General features: G+C 44.3%; 1 protein-coding gene across 1 annotated transcript; it reads left to right on the top strand.

Moving 5' to 3' along the window:
• The first annotated feature begins 602 nt into the window (after nucleotides 1-602).
• On the top strand, nucleotides 603-19,469 carry nudt14 (nudix (nucleoside diphosphate linked moiety X)-type motif 14). Its single transcript, XM_084483761.1, has 5 exons — nucleotides 603-725; nucleotides 8,774-8,817; nucleotides 13,081-13,145; nucleotides 17,459-17,837; nucleotides 19,092-19,469. Exons 1-5 carry the CDS (start codon nucleotides 645-647, stop codon nucleotides 19,339-19,341), a joined length of 819 nt encoding a protein of 272 aa, XP_084339887.1. The 5' UTR covers nucleotides 603-644; the 3' UTR covers nucleotides 19,342-19,469.
• Nucleotides 19,470-19,974: the final 505 nt, after the last annotated feature.

Below are 19,974 nucleotides of genomic sequence, written 5' to 3'. Positions count from 1 at the left end.
GTACATAAATCATTTAAAACCAAGCGAGAGCGTCAGATAACTCCAATCAGATTCGTTTTGAAGGAATAGAGATAATCAGTGATAAGAAAGCATGAAGTCAAAGCATGTTGGGGAAAGAGTCATGACACATCCTAGCCCATTTATTCACTATTAGAAAGCTTCAAAGCCATAAAGAATTAGTAAATTTATGAACAAATACATTATAATTCATTATAAATCAGGAAAAACAATAAAAACAATATTACATGAACTACAGTTTAAATCTTAAATAAGAGCATGGTTCAATTAGGAAAAATACTTTTTACTTGGTAAGCTACTTGATGTTTAATTGGTTAATACAGCAATACAAATCAAGCAGGCAGTGGTTTACTTGAATTAGTGCATCTAGTTGTCTACCCGCTAACCATTTATAAACGTTAAAAAATCATATTGAAATGATTAAAATTACAATATATGTCTTATTAGAACTGCATGAAGCGGCCCCATAAATGTCATATTCCGAAAAATAAATAATTGTCCGCCAGAGGCTTCCGTAAGCATTCCATCGCTGTGACTTGCAATAGTGTTATATAGTAGTTGTTGTCGTTGTGAGTGCAGTGGGAAAAGCATCGAAGGCGCACCGATCTCACCAAAAGGCATAAACTATGGAAGAAATCAACAACATTGAAGTCGTGCCATGTACTAACTCTAACTATTTGAAACCATTCAGGTTGCACTACAATCAGGTGAGTCCAAAAAATAGCCCACTCGCATTATCTCTGCGCTGATAGTGGGCACACTATTGATGACTGTGGCTGGTGGATGCTGTGTGCTAACCCAACCCCCCGTTCGTTTAGCACCTAGCTATCACTAGCAGATCATGACAACCGGTAACATATCTCTACGTCGATGACAGTAGCGGTGGTCAACACTGTGAGGGTCCGACTGGATAATGTTAAAGAATCTGCAGATAGTGCTCTTTTTGTCAAGATGAATCCGGCTATGGCGAAGACTGAGATTAGCATGGTAGCTATCTGCATAGCTTTTGGTGGTCCAGCATCATCACAAGCACATGCTTTACGTTAGGGAGAGGGTGATCAGTTATCATGGGTTGGCAGTGTTACGTGCAGGGACTTCATTTCTAGTATTCCGATGGCGAGGATCAGTCTTGATCGGAGGAACGTGAACCCGAATCACATTAAGAAAGGACAGGGTTTATGAATGGATCCTTGACCCTACTACAGCGACACTACAGCTAACGTTAGGTCGCCTATGCTGGAGCTGACACACTCACACGTTTAGCAAGTATACACTACTTGATGGTTGCAAATCATTGTCCTCCAGGGATCAATTACGCACCAACTTGGATGGTTTGAATATGCCGGACCTAGAAAGATATGTACGGTGTTCGTCCAAGGTTAAAACAGAGGGAACTGCATGCAGTTTTTGCACTGCAGTGGAGGCACACAGCGCCTTTCATCGTTTTCTATCTGTTATTTATTTTACAGTAGGTTTTGGTCCTAGGAAGAAGTGCTTCATTGTTGGACATGTTAACCTTATAATATTAACATATATCATTGGTTTTGTGAAAAGCAGTCTCAAACATACAGGGTAGCTAAATGTGGAACTACTTTAACATCTAGTATGCGATATTAATTGAAAGAATATAAGCAGGTGGTAATTCAGGGGTTGTATACCAGCTATAAGCCCTACCACTCAGCCCTTTCCCTCCACTGTACACAATGTGTAGTATGTCCTGATAACACTGACATGGTAGCGTTTCAGCTCACCGAAAGGACCTTTGAAGACTCGATATGGAGAGGTCACTGGGAGTGGGAGTGGGAGTGGGGCTGCAGTATCATGGGAATTGCTCAGCATTTGTTAACCGTGAGAGATGTTGTTGAAGTGGTCCAACAGTGGCACATTGGATGGATGGCCTGGACTCAAGACTGTTTAACTGGATTTGGGTAGTGTGTCCAAAACAATTAGCACAATTATTTAGGGAAAGAAACTTTGTAATACTTATTCCTTGCAACAAATAGATCAGCACCATAACTAGTAGTTGTGTGTGTGTGTGGGGGGGGAACTATCATCATTCAATACAGTAGGTATCATGAATGCATTGGATTCTCATTGTGCGCACAGCAAACTAACAGGATGAATGTGTCTGTGCCAGAGAGCACAGGAATGGCATAGTGTAAATGGAGCTCTTCAAGGTTACCTCCATTCCCTGTGTCTCCTCTGTGGGCTCTCTCTGGGGACGCCTCACTCCTCCACCAGCGCTCGCATCACTGAGTCACATTGCTGCACACTGACACCCACACTCCATCCTCCATTCAGGAGGTCTATACACACTCGCAAATACACACACACACGCGCGCAAATACATACACACGCACGCGCACGCATGCAAATACACAATCATACAAATACACAATCATACAAATACAGGCAAACACACACATACCATCTCTGCATCTCTCTTCAATTTGAGTTTCTTCTGATGTTTCTGCAAATCAACTCATTTTGAAATTCTATTATTTATCATTTGCATAAATATTAAAGGGACATTAGTCACATGGAAAACGATGTGGGAGGGAGCTGGCGAACACGTTAATTGTTACTTTTGCTAAACTCGACATTTACTGAAGCACAAAGGATTGAGTGAACTCGCAACGTAACCCACAATGCATGGTGTATTTGACTCAGCTCCTGTGGGACCAGTAGCCCTAAACTCATTATTATTTTAATCTCTTCTCTATTATGCATCCATCATGATGTTGAAAAGAACACACAGAATTCCTGATGTTTGCTACCGTCAGCAGCCAGTGGTGTAGCCAGTTTGTTACGATAAACACTCAAATTTGTCTGCATTGCAGGCTGATGTCTACAGTCACACCTATGCCTTGGGCAGCCTTGAGACTTTGCTTCAGTAGGTTCAGGGTGGTCAGCGGCTGCAGCAGCTGCCTCATTCACCTGCTGTTCCCCGGTCCTCCATTGTTATTTGGGTGTCGCTCTACACCACTGTGCTCATGTAAACATCTGTCGTTCCTCCCTGCTCCTTAGTAAACACCTGTCCGGCTGTTGCTTATTTCTGTTTCGGTCAATCATTTACTGTGGGCATTCTGTATATGCTCTACTGCTTTGCTAATCTATCTAAACTGGCATACATGTGTATTGTCACAGGGGATTTATTGATGGTATGGAGGCATAGGTGGAAGGCTAGTGTGTGCCCAATGAAAGCAGCTAGATGTAGTTAATTGGTCCAATAGAGTTGCTGGCAATTATGTTTTGTGACTTAGTAACTTGTATAGATGCCTGTGAATTAATACCAAACCAACTCACAGGTGTTTTTGATAGTTGTAACTTGTAGGTCTACATTGGGTAACTTGGAAACGTTGGAAGATTCCCTGTTAAGGGATCCATTCAATTGGATTACTTCAATGAAACTGGTATTTGTCCGGATTTTTTACAGATTTATATATTAGATATGCCACAATCTGCTAAAAATCACAATCCTTTTTCAAAACGTATCAGATAATTAGATAATCCACATGGATACTTTGAGAGAAACAGTTTTGGACACATGGGGAAACTTGGTGAATCTAGTTCAATAGGCACATACTTCCAGAATGTGTTGGCAGTTAAAAACAATAGGTGCACAACTCTCCTGCCATGAAAAAATGATCTCATTATATCGACCAGCCCTATTACTACTTGTCCTTGTGTTGTAATTGCACCACATCTGCAGCTTGGCGGCACCTGTAGGGCAGACGCTGGTGGCCTGCACCAAAGCAACCCTCTCTCTGCACAGTGTCTCCCTTGGCTAGGAGGGGCAGGTAATTTAATGCAGAAGAGGCTCTCCGTAGCATTTAGCCCTCTGTTGCCTCTCGCACCCTCCCCACCCCAACGACCCCACCCCAACCCCGGAGCAGGTGATTATTTCTTGTTGACTCTGTGGGGGGGGGGGGGGGGGGGCACGCGTCTTTGTCTCCCTGTGCTAATGCCGCTCCGCAGGCTAACGGTGTTCCATTCATTCACTACCACCGTCTGAATTATTAATCTCGTGTCATGTGGCAGGGAGAAGCCGTTGTAAGGAGGCGACCGAGCAAGCATGAGGCCATGTAATGGAAAAGATGGGTGTATGGGGATACTTCAGATGATATCAAATATATTGAACTTGAAGTCAAATGTTAAATTGGCAGTATCCAAGATTTTCATGTGAATAAATGTCTATAAGTAACAATCTATCATGGAATGAGGCAACACACTGGTGATTGAGCCTATGGCCCACTGAGGAAAGTCCTTGCATTTGCAACATTATTAATTTAGTATTATTAATGTTACAAACTGGGTGTCGTGACGTCACTCTTTGTATCGCTGGGAAAAATGGCCGCTTATTGCCAAGGGTGTCGCACAAGGGAACAAAACGGAAATTGTCGAGAATACTACTTCAGAAGGCATAAACAATGATATCGGTCTGACACTGTTAACCCATGGACAAACGGCAGTTTTCTGTCTATGAATTGAAAGCAATATTGTTATACATCTGATACAGATGTATTAGTGTTACTAATGGCAGACTACAAGATGAGAGAAGCCACTGTTCCCGCAACAACACAGTAATTCGTTTGTAGCATGTTGGTTGGCTAACTTCTACTAACAGTAAAAGGTACCACATTGGGTCATTGCACCTCACCAGCCTATTGAAAGAGGTGTGTAGCACAAAAAATGTCCTAGCAGTACAATGTGTGTCGTCTGACAAACTATTTGGCATAGATGCAGACCTCCCTCTGGGACAATTGTCTCTTTAAAAGTGATGCTGTGTTTGCCTGGTTGGAGATACCAGTGTGTTAATTACCCCTTTGATGAATGAATAGTTCAAAATTCAAATCAGTTTGAATTGGCTAATAACCGTTATGTTAGTTTTTCTCTGGTGTTATGTAGGCCTATGTTCTGGATTTAGTCTCTTTTTATCTGGGAACTGTTCTGCCCCGAGTGCTGCCTCTCCCTTATTAGTAGGGATGTGGCGGTGTTGTTGTATCATCCCATGTTTGGTGCTTTAGCCTGTACCCTTTTGTCCTTCTGTCGTTTATTAGGTTATCACAGCACATGGGAGCTAATGCTTTTGCTTTCAACGAGGCTAAGGGAAGGCCGCCTCCACTTAGGATGATTTGTTCCCAGGGAAAATAGGAGAGCACATGGTGGGAATTAAAACACTATTCTATGTAGAGGCAACACATTTAGTTTTAATTGATTGATTTTTTTTTTCTCTCTTTTCCACGACAGCTGCCAGCTGGATGTGTGTGTGTGTGTGTGTGTGTGTGTGTGTGTGTGTGTGTGTGTGTGTGTGTGTGTGTGTGTGTGTGTGTGTGTGTGTGTGTGTGTGTGTGTGTGTGTGTGTGTGTGTGTGTGTGTGTGTACGCGCGCGCAAATATATATATGTGTGTGTGTGTGTGTGCCATGAACGCGTGCACGAACATATATATGTGTGTGTGTGTGTGTGTGTGTGTGAATGCGAATTAACGAGTGCATGCATGTCTCTGTGCATGCGCCTGTGCATGCGCGCATGCACACACAATGGAATCCTAGAGATGAAGAACAAACACGGGCCACTCAAGAATCCCCATTGATAACACTGGAGCCTGTCCCCTCATGCCCGGTTCCTAAGAGACCACATTAATGTTCAAGTTCCCCATGCAGCACCAGTCCCCCCCCCTACACAACCTCTTCCCTGCTCCCGCGTGGGCTAATCTCTAATAGTTGTAATCCACGGTGGGCCATGATTGTCTGTAGTCACCCCTGGGCTATTCACATACACTGCACCCCCCTCTTCCCCACAGCGAGTGGCCCTGATAATGAGGGGAACCCCACCATCTGTGAGTGATGTCAGGCCACTAAAGAGCCACAGTGGTGTGGGCAACAGAATAGCGTAGAACTATGTTCCCCGTTTACTGTTTGATTTCATACTGTGAGCATATGATGTTGTGAAATACAAAAAATACACATGTTTTAAGAAACATAGAACTATATAGGCGTGCTGTTTATTCTCTGAATATAAAATAACAGCAGTTATCCTATAATACTCATACATTAGCTCTAACATATACAAGCAACTTGATTATGACTTTGTAGACGATAAGGACCTTTATAAAATCGTATTCATGATGCACCAGGGAAAAGTAACCCTGATTGGTGTGAACATGTGGGCCTTGCTGTGAGTTTGGGTGCCGGAGGCCCAGCCTCCCTCCTGAGTGCTGGCGGGGCCGGTGGCGGCGGCAGCAGCTGTGCTGCTAGGTGGGCGCTCTCCGGTGGACCCCACCTGTTTGTCTCCTCCTTGGAAAACGGTGCAGGCCTTCTGTCTCCTTTTGATCTTTCGCTGCGGTGTCCCCCACCCCTGAAAAGCAAAGACCTCATTGTGTCACCCCCTCCCACCTACTAGCACAAAGACCCCCCCCCCCCCCCTCAACTAACCAGCTGTTACCTTACTGGGATGGAAGTGGAGAGGGGGGGCATTTATCTTTTTAAAGGAATAGACCTGCTTAATTAATGTGTTGTTTTCCCATTGACATTCCGTTTTGAAAACCGAAAGCAAAAGTTCCCAAAGCCAAATCCACCAAAAAGTCCACCAGCAAACGGGATGGTTTCCTCATGGTGCTGTAGAACATTTAACCATGTCCTCTGGCTATGTTTAGCCCCATCCATCATTACAGTTCATCCACTCAGCCCTCAGTTTCTCCCCTTAATCCACTGTGTAGGAAGTTATCAAACCCCTGTGCACGTGCAGAACTCAAACCATCATTCAACATGGATGAACACACACAAGCTTAACCTTTATCCATTTTGGGAAATGACCGATGGTCTGTCTGCTGTTAGCTCAGCCCTCAAAATATTTTCTAGAGAAGAGAGAGTGCCTGTCCTTGCACAGTCAGCTTACCCTATCCCCACCTTTGACCCCATTACCAGTGACCTATCAAAGCCGGATCAATTACAATTTCATTCGTTCATACATTCAATGTGACGTAACGGATCGGGAGTGGTTGAAAGGTTAGGACAAATCGCTAACCCCTTGTCTTTTTTTTTTAAATCTTCTATATTGATTGTCACACATTATCGACTGGATCACAGGCCGTTCGTTCAGCAAGTACTGGCGCCCTCGCGTGCATGCTATGCCTGCAGCTCGAGAAGTATGAATTAATTAACCAGTAAACCGGTTTGATTGTTTCTCATATCTTGTTTTTTGCTTTTTCGATCCTGTGCCCAGCTCTTTAACCTGGGGGGTCTGGAGTGTACGACACAAACAAGTCCTTCCTCATTCTCAGGACTTATGACACAAGCTGGCTAGACCACGCTCACTTTTTTCATTCCCCAGTTAGACAGCCTTAGGCTATTTCTTTTTTATGTGACATTCTCCATTTAGTGTGCATAGTAGAACAGCATCTCACTGTGAACGTAGAACACGCTTGTTTGCCTTTTTTTATTAAAAGTAAATAAAACTACAATTGCAATTGAAAAGACACATGGAATACAAAATGTGCAAAATATTTTATTTCATATACCAGTGCATCCATTTGTATGCCTCCCAACCTAGGCATATTTGTTTTCCATGCCGTGCCTTTTTTATTTGCTTTTGAAGTGTCATTTTGACGCAGACATTTTGAAACATTTCACATCTTTGGCAAGATGCACACTGTGTTCAGGACTTGGTCACCTCAATTAGGACTGCGCTCCATTGTCTTTGTTCAGTGAACATTTCAATCTTAAACACAATTATGACTTTTGAGTTAATCTTAGTTCAGCTAAACTCGCAAATATCTGGGAGAATCTAAGTGCCAGGCAGCAATACACAGGTGCTATGTGAAGACCTGTGTCTCAAAACATACACACAACACATCTTTTGTACTTGCCAATCGGTTTGCTTAGGCTGTAAGGTCTGTCATCACTGTGCAGTAAAATTGATGTGGGCGTACTATAGGCATAGCTTAACTCTCTAGACTGGACTCAAGAATACGATGCATCTAAGATGGCATAGATAAGATATTTCAGTTAAGTATGCAAACCAAAGATATTTTCAAATAATACTTAGGCTCGTGTTGCATACAGAGAGATTTCTAAAGGTCAAGTAAATCATTCCAAATGACATGGCCCTTACAACTTGAATGATTTCAAAGATTATCCAAAACAGGCATCTTTGCCAGTCCTAAGATGCTTTTGCAGAGTGCTGTGATGCTTGCAATAAAGGCTCATGAACATCTTCTACATAATTACACCTTTGTCCTATTTTTGGTATGAGGAAAAAAACTTTTATGTGTTGTTTTAACACGTTATGTAAGAAATAGATCCTTGCCAGACTCGCACCTGTTTCTGCATAGAGATTGGCTTGATGGAAATGTACTGAGGGCGTATCATCTATTGACTAACAAACTGAGTCATCCAAGTGGACTAGCAGCATGAGATGCATTTCAGTATTTGGTTTGTCTGGAATTTCCTTTCACTGGTAACTCATGAATGCAGGGTCTTTTTGATATATCCTGTGGACGGTAAAAGCTACGAGTGAGCTAATGAGATGGCATTGAGTTATAACATGTTCAACTACAAAGGCGGACGCAGGTCCACGGTTACACTGACAAGAGCCCACCAACACAAGCCCCTTGAAGGGTTACTTGACATATCTATCAATGGAACAAATGCACCGCAGCCCCTCATTTGTATGCGACAAAAATTGTAATCCAATCTCGGGCATGTGTAAGCATACTTGTATCCTCATGTTTTGTACTGTACTATGTTTCTACAGAATGGAACGAGGAAATCCTGGGACTTCATGCGGACACACGACAGGTAAATGGCTTCTATTGTTCATCCATCGCATTGCAAAGCAGCAACCCTGGACACCACGTAGGATGAACCGCCCCAACATGCACCACTCATTTCATTGAGATGAAAGGACACACTTTGCAGACGGATCTACATGAGTGACAATTGAACGAACCCTCTGGCGCACGTGGTCTGCATGTATGTATAAATAAGCACATGAATAAAGCTTTTTCTTTTTTCAATATAAAGGGACTAACTATCCTGCCACATTGTTGTGTCCGTTCCGTGTGGCTGTCTCTCTTTGTATGATTAACTAATTATATGTCGTTATATATAATAACTTACAAAGTCAGGGTGGAAATAAGCCCGAAAATAACACTGCATTTAGGTCCTCAATGCATTGCACTATACTATTACTATTATTTCCTAGTGGCAACCATCGCTACACTGGACACTAGACACTGGGGCTAGCATCTTGTTTCGTTGCATCATTACACTAATGCCCCTTTCACAATGACCCCTTAATGGCTCACTGCTCGGTTCTAGTACCGGCAGCATTATAAAAGGGGTCAGCAGGTACATTTCAATTGTAGCATAGCATCACTCCCCCCCCCCACGGCCCCCCCCCCCACGGCCCTGTACATGCACATGACATAATGACGTGGGCTTCTGTTTTACGGGACACTTAAAGCCGAGGGGGGAGGCATTCTGTTGTGGCCTCAACGTGGGAAATGTCACACTTTCGTGTCGATGCTCTAAACCTTGTATGTTTTTATGGCGATGGCGTCACCGTACCCTTAGGGAGGTCCTGGGTCATTACACCCCCCCCCCCCACACACTAACCCTCACCCTGCTAAAGGCTGTTTCTTGAGGCTCCACTGAAGACTGGGTTCATGCATTCAAATATATTAAAATGTGTACAGATGCTAAAGAACAGAAGGGGATACTTCGAGAAGGCATTTTTTCGAATGCAAACCCGTCCACAGAGGTGGGATCAGACCGACGGGACCATATTACAGCGTGTCGCGCGTAAAATAAGCCGTCAGCGAACCGAGAATAAAACTTGTAAATCCAGCTGCTTCTCTGGCAGCCATTCCGGCTTAGAGGTCCCCCGCAACCTGTCACGCCACACACACACACACACACACACACACACACACACACACACACACACACACACACACACACACACACACACACACACACAGACAGAGTCAGTATTTATCTTTCTTCCAAATTCTTTCTTTTTTGTTTTTGGAGATGCTTGGCAGAAGATGTCAAATGGCTTCGAACCAAGCTAATATGCTAAGGTCAAGAGGTTGTTGATGCAGAACTCCTTTAATATGTCATCTGGAGGTTCGCTCAGCTCCACCGAGCAGACTTCCTGAATCACCTAGTCTAACTAGGGTGATTCAGTCAACGTGTTCATGAGGACATCTTTTAAAAGCTTGGCTCTTCAAGATGTCACAACGGCTTCTATAACCATAAAATACATGCTGTTTTGCAGCTAGGGGTGTGTGTGTGTGTGTGTATGCGTGTGTGTGTTCACTGTGTGCCTGAGGTGACGGCCTAGAGGTAAGGTCATAACGTTATAGCAGCCGTCTCGCCTCGCTCTCCTTTGTTGTGTCCATGGCTCTCGCCCACAAGGTGGGCCTTTTGTGGCGTGAATATACGCACATGCATGCGCCCTGCTGCGGCCCTTTATGCATATATATATATTGGAACGTGAACGAAAGCACATGAAACTGTGATGCGTCAAATAGAAGAGCAAAAATAATAATAAATTGATGCTTTGATGAACTCAAACGAGAATCTTAAGTATTGTTTAACCCTAAGTGTTTTTCAATTTTTTTCTCAAACAAATGGGACTAAAAGCTGTAATAACAGCGAGTGTTGCAGAACGACTGACCCGTGACACGAGGCGGTCAGGACTGTAACCGACCGGCCCGACGTAAACCACAGGACAACGGAGGTGTCTCTCCGAGGTGTTGCCATGGCCCAGCTTTTCACCTCCGCCCCGGCCCGCAGAGAAAGCTCAGAGGTCTAATGGCGCGTGAAATGGTGCCGAGTGTCCGTTAAGCCTGTGCTGTGGTTTAACCATTAGCCCGACAATGTGTTGTTCTGGTCCTGCTCTTTTACTTTTTTCTTCTGCATTTCATGTTTTCAAGACAAGTGGTGGAACAGTGGTAAATGGTGTGGAACTGTAGTACAGGATCCAGGCCTTCCTCTGCGTGTGTGTGTGTGTGTGTGTGTGTGTGTGTGTGTGTGTGTGTGTGTGTGTGTGTGTGTGTGTGTGTGTGTGTGTGTGTGTGTGTGTGTGTGTGTGTGTGTGTGTGTGTGTGTCCTTCAGTCAGTATCTCTAGCCCATAAGCTAGCATCGGGGTAGAAATGTTAAGCATTTGTGTTCCAGCTTTTCTTTTGGTTTTTCTCCCTCGACTGGCCTCCAATTTGGTCCAATCTTAGTTGTTATAGCACTAGGAATCACAGATTGTAGGCAATATCTGTATGGGAAGGTATTTTAGCGTAATTTGGCTGGAATCATTCAATGCAATGTATGTTTGGTTTTAATGTTTGATCAATACTGATGTGTTTAAAAAAGCTAGACTAAAATGGCCAGGAGATCTGTTGCAAGGGACCCCAAAGAGTGACGTCACCCACCAATGAGTCCAAATGGAGGCCCGGCTCTATTGAAAAGTAATGTGAGGTTAGGATGGGCGTCAGTGGGCTTTCCTTTCCAGTGCCGGCTATAGTCAGTGAAGTGGTTTGATTGACAGGGCAAGCGCCCGTGGAAGGGGATGGACACCTAGAGAGTGGTTTCCACATTTAGCTCTACAAGATAAGAGTCACTTTGAATGACAAACAATCTTAGTTTGTCAACGGCTAGAGGTGAACCAATGATTTCAAGTGCTTGACTTCTGAGGCCCAACTTTTGGTTTTTCCAATCTTTTTAGTTATTTTAACAAGAAAAAGAAATGTGCTTACGGGACATTATTATTTGTCTCCAGGCCTTCTAATGCCTCATGTCAACACCTGAGCAAATCAGTACAGACGGCTGATTAGTCGGCCCTTATCTGCAGACAGCCAGCAGCCCACCTACATGTAAAGGCATGTGTCGGATACCCACAAGTATAAACAGACCAGGCAGTTGTCACCTCCCCAGTGTGAAAACACAAGCACGCCAATCAGGGGGATAAGCAGCTCTTTGGTTCTCAATGGCCGTCGATAATCCTGAACAAAGTTTGCAATAAAAAAACAACAATACAAAAGCTTAACCCCTGCAACGATGCCCAAAGAAGAAAAAAAGAGCGATATTTGTGTTTGACGTCCCCATTATCGTTAAAAATCGACCTCCCATGAAAGGGAGGGGAAATCCACTATCAGCTCTAGTTCCCCTGCAAATTAGCATGATTATTCTTAGACGCCCCCCCCCCCCCCCCCCACCTACATCTCTATCACCATGGGAAAGACGGGGCTGGGCTTCCTGCCTCCCTGGACACATCCGCTTTCCCAACACAAAGCTCTGGCCTCAAGTCTCAGCGCTCGGAAAAACAACACTGCACACACACACACACACACACACACACACACACACACACACACACACACACACACACACACACACACACACACACACACACACACATCATACACACGCACGACACAACACAACACTTCACCAATGCCACAGTTAGCTCTTGGTCCCCTCTTGCTTTCTGCCCCCACGGCCACCATATACGTCTATCATTTAGGGGATAAACGTTGAGACCGTTGTTTAGAAGATTGATTCATTGCCCGATGTTAACACATTTTGTCACAATTGTGTTGAAATATTATTCAATCCTGTCAGCATGGTTAAAAATAATGCATCTTATCGGTCACACAAACGTGCCCGTAGGTAAATATGAATATATGTTAAAGGAGGGGTTACTTAGTGAAATCATACAGAGTGTCTCTAAGTTCAGTTCCAATAAATGGTTTGGTGAAATGTGTGTGATAAATAGCAGCCTACAGGCAAACCAATAAGCTTCCTCAGATATGTTTTGATAAAGATCTGAATTTGATTCATAGCATTTACAAATTTTATTTTCCTTTTAATTATTTGGAACAATGTAAACTGTAGGACAACTCAGAACTGCAGGTGGCAAATTATCATAATTATAATTTCTTGCAGAAAATAAAATAAAACTGTTTCTTTTTTTTAGAAACCACGTTGTTGGAATGGTTTCAACTTGAATGTTGTTTTCATTATGTGTAATGTGTTATTTCTCCTTCTTTTCCCTCTCCTAGTGTCTCGGTCCTGATCTTCAACACCACCTCACACTGTTTTGTCCTGGTCAAGCAGTTCCGCCCAGGTATGATAACCTCCATTCTCTAACAGCATTTTAAAATGTAATAAACCCAGCAGCTTTTTATTCATCTTGAGCACCAGACTGACATCAATAATGTATTTGCTTATATACTAGGACATGTTTCAAACTGACGCCCATCAAAAAGATTAAATGATTTTGGGATTCTGAAGAAAATTTTAAGGTAGCATAATTCCTGCAGCTCTTGATAGATTGTAGTTTTCACTCGATTCACTTGGTTTTTGACATTGAAAACAAGGATTTTTAACTAGTGACTAATTTAATCGTGCTGCAACTTTGGTATAGACCCCACCTGCAGATAACATCTTGGCTGTTACTGCATTACTCGGTCTTATATCTTGAACCACATGCATTTTAAATATATAAATTGGAGTGATTACATCCTGTGGTTTGTTCTACTCTGATCACACTTCAGTCTGAGAGGCCATTCAGATATAGGAACCCTCTGTTTCTCACCACTCATTTCAGCCTGTGCACGTAGGCTGTGCACGTAGGCTGTGCCCGTAGTCCTGCACGTAGCACTCAATGGATGCAGATGGTGCATCTGGTGCTTAACGACCAAAATAAACAGCGCAGATGCAAATAGCCATTTCCACTCCATCCATCTCTTATTACAATGAATAGTGGCTAAGGGATCGATTGATCATTTAGTTGAGTACTGTGTAAAAATAAACAACCCAACATGCTTATTTGTAACATATCCGTACTGTTGAGCAGTGAAGCCAGATTTGCTCAACGTGGTCCCTGGTATGGCTTTAGGTTGTACATAAAAAATATTTATTTGTGAGTCGATTTCAAACCTCTCAGGACTGGAGCTGTAGCTCTACGCCCGCCTGTAAAACCACATGCTTTTATTGATTAAATGTGTTTTTGTTTTACTATCAAAACTCAATGGAGCATATACTGCAGTACTGAGAGGAATGCAGCCACCATACAATGCCCAAGGAAAAAACGACAGTACAGTCCTCTGCTGTTTATTCAAGGAGACCTTTACAACAATGCACCCTCCGAAATAGACCGCAGGAGAGGCCGTGACAAAGCCGGCCGGCCCTGCCTTTTGTTCCCGTCGTCTGGGACCGCTCCACGCCGCACTCTGTACTAAATCCAAGGAAGTGGCGGCATCGCTCGGCTTTGTTTGTTGTTGTAAAAAAGGGAATTGGCCTTTGTCTGATGGCAATAGTCACTGGTCCATAAATACAACAGTATTTGTTAAAGCTAGGATCTGCAATTTATTTTAGAAGCATTGTTGGTCCGATTTGTTGAAATTCTCTTTAGAAACCGATGGCTATCCATCAATTAAAAGCTATGACAAAAAAAAAAAATCTTGTATCTGTGGGTATCTGTCTGTACCTACCTACCTCGCTAACTGCACCCACTCTGCCCATGCTCTCATTGCACATGACAGAGTCTTCCACAAGGCTAGACATGCCTATTGCTTAAGCTAGCAAGCCAGTGACTGCCTGAAGGAAGGGGTGGATTTGTTTTGGTTTGATACTTTCAAAATCTAGATGGCTCTGGGTGGCTGCTCCAAATTGCCTACCCTAGCTGTAAATGCCTTTTTTCATCTCAGAATATGTTGTAAAGGCAACTTGTGTTTAAAGAAGATATGTAAAATGTTTAGCTAGTCTGACCTTCGTTACAGAGATATTCAGAGATTGGCGTTTGCCTGTCTTTCCCAGATTCACACAAGTTCTGTAATTCCAAATTCAGTGCGTTTACATGACACTCAAGAAAGTCGAATTATTGGGTTAGTCTCTGATTGGATTATTAAGATGCATTAAGCGTTAAGCGTAAATTATGCATTAAGCGTAAATGTACGCATTGGGATTGGATTATGCTTTCTGCGCATGCTCTAGATCTTTTCCGGGTGCCATGAGCCGGAAGTAGAAGGAGACAATAGTCGTGTTGTTGTCGCCATCGAAAAATGAGAAACGGCGATTTATTTAAAAGGTGGAGAAGAAGATGGAGGAAGCTGGTGAATGTAGTTACCCCCTATAAGAATTGTATCCCCGGCCGTGGGAGCGTGCATGGCATGCATTCAGTAAAGGTGGAAGCACACAGACACTACGCTTCGATTTCACCCAAGGCAGAATTAAAAGTACATGATTTTCTATGTGGGTCATCAACAAGGTTGTTAAGTAGTAACTTTCTGTCAAAATAAGCGGGAGAAAGATGTTTTCAGTTGACAGCTGTCAATTTACTTCGGGTCCATGTCATTTCTCCAACGCTCCATTGTTCCGATCTCTCAATAACCCGAAAAATTCCCATTGGTCCTACAGCCCACTAGTCCGACGTCCCTTTATTTTGAAAAAAAATAAACCCTCCACTTTGACTTCCCATTGTTCGACCGGCTTTTTGATAACCTATGTGGCGGAGCCCGCATACGACAACATTCCCTTTCTCCTCCATGTTCGCTTCAATTGGGGGAAAGTTCCTTTCCCCCAATTCCTTCTCCCCCATGGGAGATATAACCCCCCTAGGTGTCTTCACTTGTTGTGGAAGTACCAGATAGTTTGAGAACCCGATGCAGTCTTTAAGATTCATAATATCAGAGAATATGTCGGAAGAAAAAAACATTTATTTTGAGGTGACATGGACCTAAAGTGAAGTGACAGCTGTCTACTGAAAACATCTTTCTCGCATGCTGCATGAGTTTGTTGTTGCTGGTGACGTAAAGAGGTCAGCCGGTGGCTCTATTTCCACTAGTTGAAATGGGTACACCGCCACCTATCATACCGGGGCATGACATGCTTTGGCCAATGAATCGATTTACTCACCGCCATATATAACCGGACAATTGCAGTTGTCCAATCGAGGAGCATAGTCGAACTATGGCTTTAATCGGATTAAGGTGTGCATGTAAACGTACTGATTGTGCATCGAGGAGAGTAGTACGCTGGGTTAGCAATTCCTTTACGTTCTCCGCTTCCATTGACTTGCACAGTTACAGCAGCCTAGCTCCATGTTGTGAAAACACTTGAATTACTGAATTACTTAAAAAACTATTACAAAGCTTTCCAACTGATTTTCAATAGTCGCTTATTCAAAAAGAGTGGCTTTTTTTTTGCCTTCAACAAATGTACTAATGTGTCAAATGTGTCAACAGCAGCTGTCATATCATAGCAGTCGCTCTTCAAAATGTTTCTCTTTGTCAGTACTCGATTGCCTTTTCGCTGTTTTTTCATTATACGCTCAGAGATCATTCAGGTATCACTCACAGATCCTCATGTATTTTCAATTTTAAATCTGTCCAACCCTTATACAGTATCTTTATCGATGCGGGTGTTGTCATGATCAAAAGGCAAGTGAATAAGCGTTAATTAGCAAATCCTGAGCTCTTAGTCATAATACTTCCATGGAGTGACCCATTCATGAAAATATCATTCTTATCTGATTGTATTTAACAACGATAAACTCACCAATATTGCAACACTATGGACTATGGATCCACCCTCTTTCCATCTGCTATTGTTTCTCAAAAATCTTGTTTGTCATGTATGAGCAACTTTCTGTCAATAAGTCTGTGAAGCGTTCAATCACTTCAGAACGCTTTGAAAGATGGAGCGCTCCACAGTCTTATTGACAGAAAGTCACTCATACGTGACAGATGTTGATTTCTGTGAGACAAAAGGCAGGCAGACACAAAGAATATGACCCAAGCAGTCAGTAGAGGTGCAATATGCTTGAGTTTACTGCCATGTTATACAATCAGATAGGAATTATGTTTTCATGAGTGATGGCCTCATGGAAGCAATTGTGACTGACCCGCCAAGAGTCCTCTGAGCTGCTTGCAGTGAGATCAGATATTATCAGACAAAAAGCAGCTCTGTCTCCCGAAAGACTTTCTAGTTTGTTCCATCATGTATTACATTTATAACGGTAATATTATTATAGCCTATATCATAGTCAAATTGAAGGCAGAGGCTTACGTAAACAGAAGCGCACATTGTCTTCATATTGTGGATATTTAATTTGTTTGTGAACATGCTAAATGACCGACCGCCTCTACAATCTTCCGTCACGTTGGTGATTCGTCAGGGCTGCAGACCGCAGCCACAGCCAATTGGATGGTAGATGTGCTCTTCTGATGATAACAAATGAAAAAATAAATCGGCTTTTGATCCGAGCAATACATTTATTTTATTGACAGACGCTTCATACATAAAAGGGCGATCCCATACCTGAAGGTCTTTGTTTGGGGCAGGTGTAGATCAGGTACTTCCTCAAAAGATACGACACCTACATGGAAACGGTAACCGGTCCATTACCCCCCCCCACCCCCCCTCCCCATCCAACAGCTGTGTACATGTGTGAGTGGGAGAAAGCCAAGCAGCAACCGCCGGAACCCGCCGAGGAGGCCGACGAGGGCGGGGCCGCTGCACCCGCCTCCGCCGCCGCCACTCCTTCCACCGAGGGCCCCAGCGCCGCCGCCGCCGCCGAGGAGTCGTCCGAGGGCCCGGCGGCGGCAGAGGAAGAAGGGGCAGCTGCCTCCGCCACCTCCGCCTCCGCCTCCCCGGGGGGCCAGCCCCCCGCCGCGGTGGGGGTCACCTATGAGCTGTGCGCCGGCCTGGTGGACAAGCCCCAGCTCTCCCTGGAGGAGATCGCCCGGCAGGAGGTGCTGGAGGAGTGCGGCTACGATGTGCCGGTGGCCAAGCTGCGGAGGATCACCTCTTACAGGTGTGTGTGTGTTCCTAGCTACTCCTGATTTGGTTTCCGGATCAGACCTGGTTTGTGATTACATCGGGGACGTGCTTGTAGCGGTGGATGAAAGTGCAATTTTGGGTAATGCAGTCCACATTGCTATGATCCTCCTTACGCTGTAACTACACAGATTAAAGAGATACATACTCAAGTCATGGTAGTCTCTCTGCCAAAAAGGGACGGGTTTCTTTCTAGCCCCAAAGTGCACTATCTACCTGTAGGCATCCCTGAGCAACATTCTCAACACCCATGTGCTCATGTATAACATTTTTAGATTCACTTGATTTGGATAGAGATGTCATGGGGTGTAAATGGCGAGCTCACGCATTCACACTCACATGTCACATGGCTGAGTATGTGACAAGGCGTAGGTGGACACACACACACACACACACACACACACACACACACACACACACACACACACACACACACACAGACCCGCACACCCCCACAGCGAAGACTGACGACTTCCCCATGCACGCTTATGGTTTGTCTGGCCGAGCCACCCTGATGTGTTGGTAGTGTCTATCGCCTGTTGTGTGCTGGCTGACTTCCAGGACATGGATACATATATTGTCTTTACCCCCATGACCCGTATGCAGGATGTAGCCACCCCCCCATGTTCTGGTGACAGGCATACAGAGGTCAGCATCTTACTCCAAATACACTAGCATTCTATGTGTTACATATGGGTGTATAAATATTAGTATAATCTGAAATATTCATATTTTAGTTATTTTTTCTCAATATAGTTCATTCCCATTACCATGCTCATTGTCGTTTTCATGTTGCAAAATAGAATTTAGCGATAAAGTACACCATATAATGAAGTACAAAGCATACACAACAATATAACAGTATTATGAAAACATTTCTCCTACGGGGGATTAATAAAGTTGTATCGTAATGTCAAAGTCCTGGGCCGTATCTCTGTTCATGATGCCTATGCTGGAGCCCGGGGATGCTCCTCCATACGTACTGGAGGCTCCTGGGTTTACAGGCTCTGTGAACTGTGCACTGACCCAATTCTCCAAGGGCTCTTAAAGTACGCCATTGCAATTGCTTGTGTCCTTCCCCCTACCCCTTAAGTGTTGTTTCTGACCCCCCTTGTGTGTGTGTGTGTGTCTGCTTTTGTGTACGTGTGTGTGTGTGTGTGTGTGTGTGTGTGTGTGTGTGTGTGTGTGTGTGTGTGTGTGTGTGTGCGCGTGCGCGCGCGCTTGACCCCAGGTCGGGCGTGGGCGTGACCGGCGCCAAGCAGACCATGTTCTACGCGGAGGTGTCGGAGGAGAACCGCGTGGGCGAGGGCGGCGGGCAGCCGGAGGAGGGCGAGCTGATCGAGGTGGTGACGGTGCCCCTGCACGAGGCCATGACCTTCGCCTACGACGAGACCATCCCCAAGACCATGGGCGTCATCTTCAGCTTCATCTGGTTCCACAACAACATGTCCCCCAAGTACAAGATCTCCACCAACGTGTAGAAAAAGAAAAACTAACTGAAGGATCCACCTCCGCGTGTCGTCACCAGTGTAAAAAAAAAATAATAATCCGAAAAAAAATGTAGAAAAACGAGAAGAAAGAAAATCCACCAGCCACTCTTGCGCAACAACCTTCCCTACCCCCCGACCCCCCCCCCCCCCGGCCCATCGTGTGTCTTATCCGCCAACCCCCCCCCCCCCCCCCCCCCCCTCCCCCCGACTCCGATATCAAATGAGGGCAAGCGATGGCCCATCCCCCACCCTTCCTTCCTCGCAAGGTCTTAATCCTTCATCGCATTTGACGTCTTCGCACACGACAAAGGGGCCGAAGTTCCTTGTCTCGTTGACGACATTTCTCTCCTTTGAGTTCTCGTGTGTGAAACGTGTTCCTGATCACGACAAATGCCATATGCTGGGGGTCACTGGCACTTTTTTTTTTTTTTTTCTCGATGTTGTTTTGTCCAAGTCTTTCGTTTGCCATCGTTCATATATCTCTATATATATGTATATATGATTGCCAATGATAAAGCCATGAGTCGTAACGCAAAAAAACCTACACACAACTAAACAATGCCTGGTCAAAGACGGGGTCTCCGGAGCCTGATAACCATCTCTACTTCTACAGGCATTCCTCCT

Source organism: Micromesistius poutassou, assembly GCF_964030765.1.
Source record: "Micromesistius poutassou genome assembly, chromosome: 19".
NCBI lineage: Eukaryota > Metazoa > Chordata > Actinopteri > Gadiformes > Gadidae > Micromesistius > Micromesistius poutassou.
Note: the sequence above shows the minus strand (reverse complement) of the source record. Positions and strands in the feature narration are given on the sequence as shown.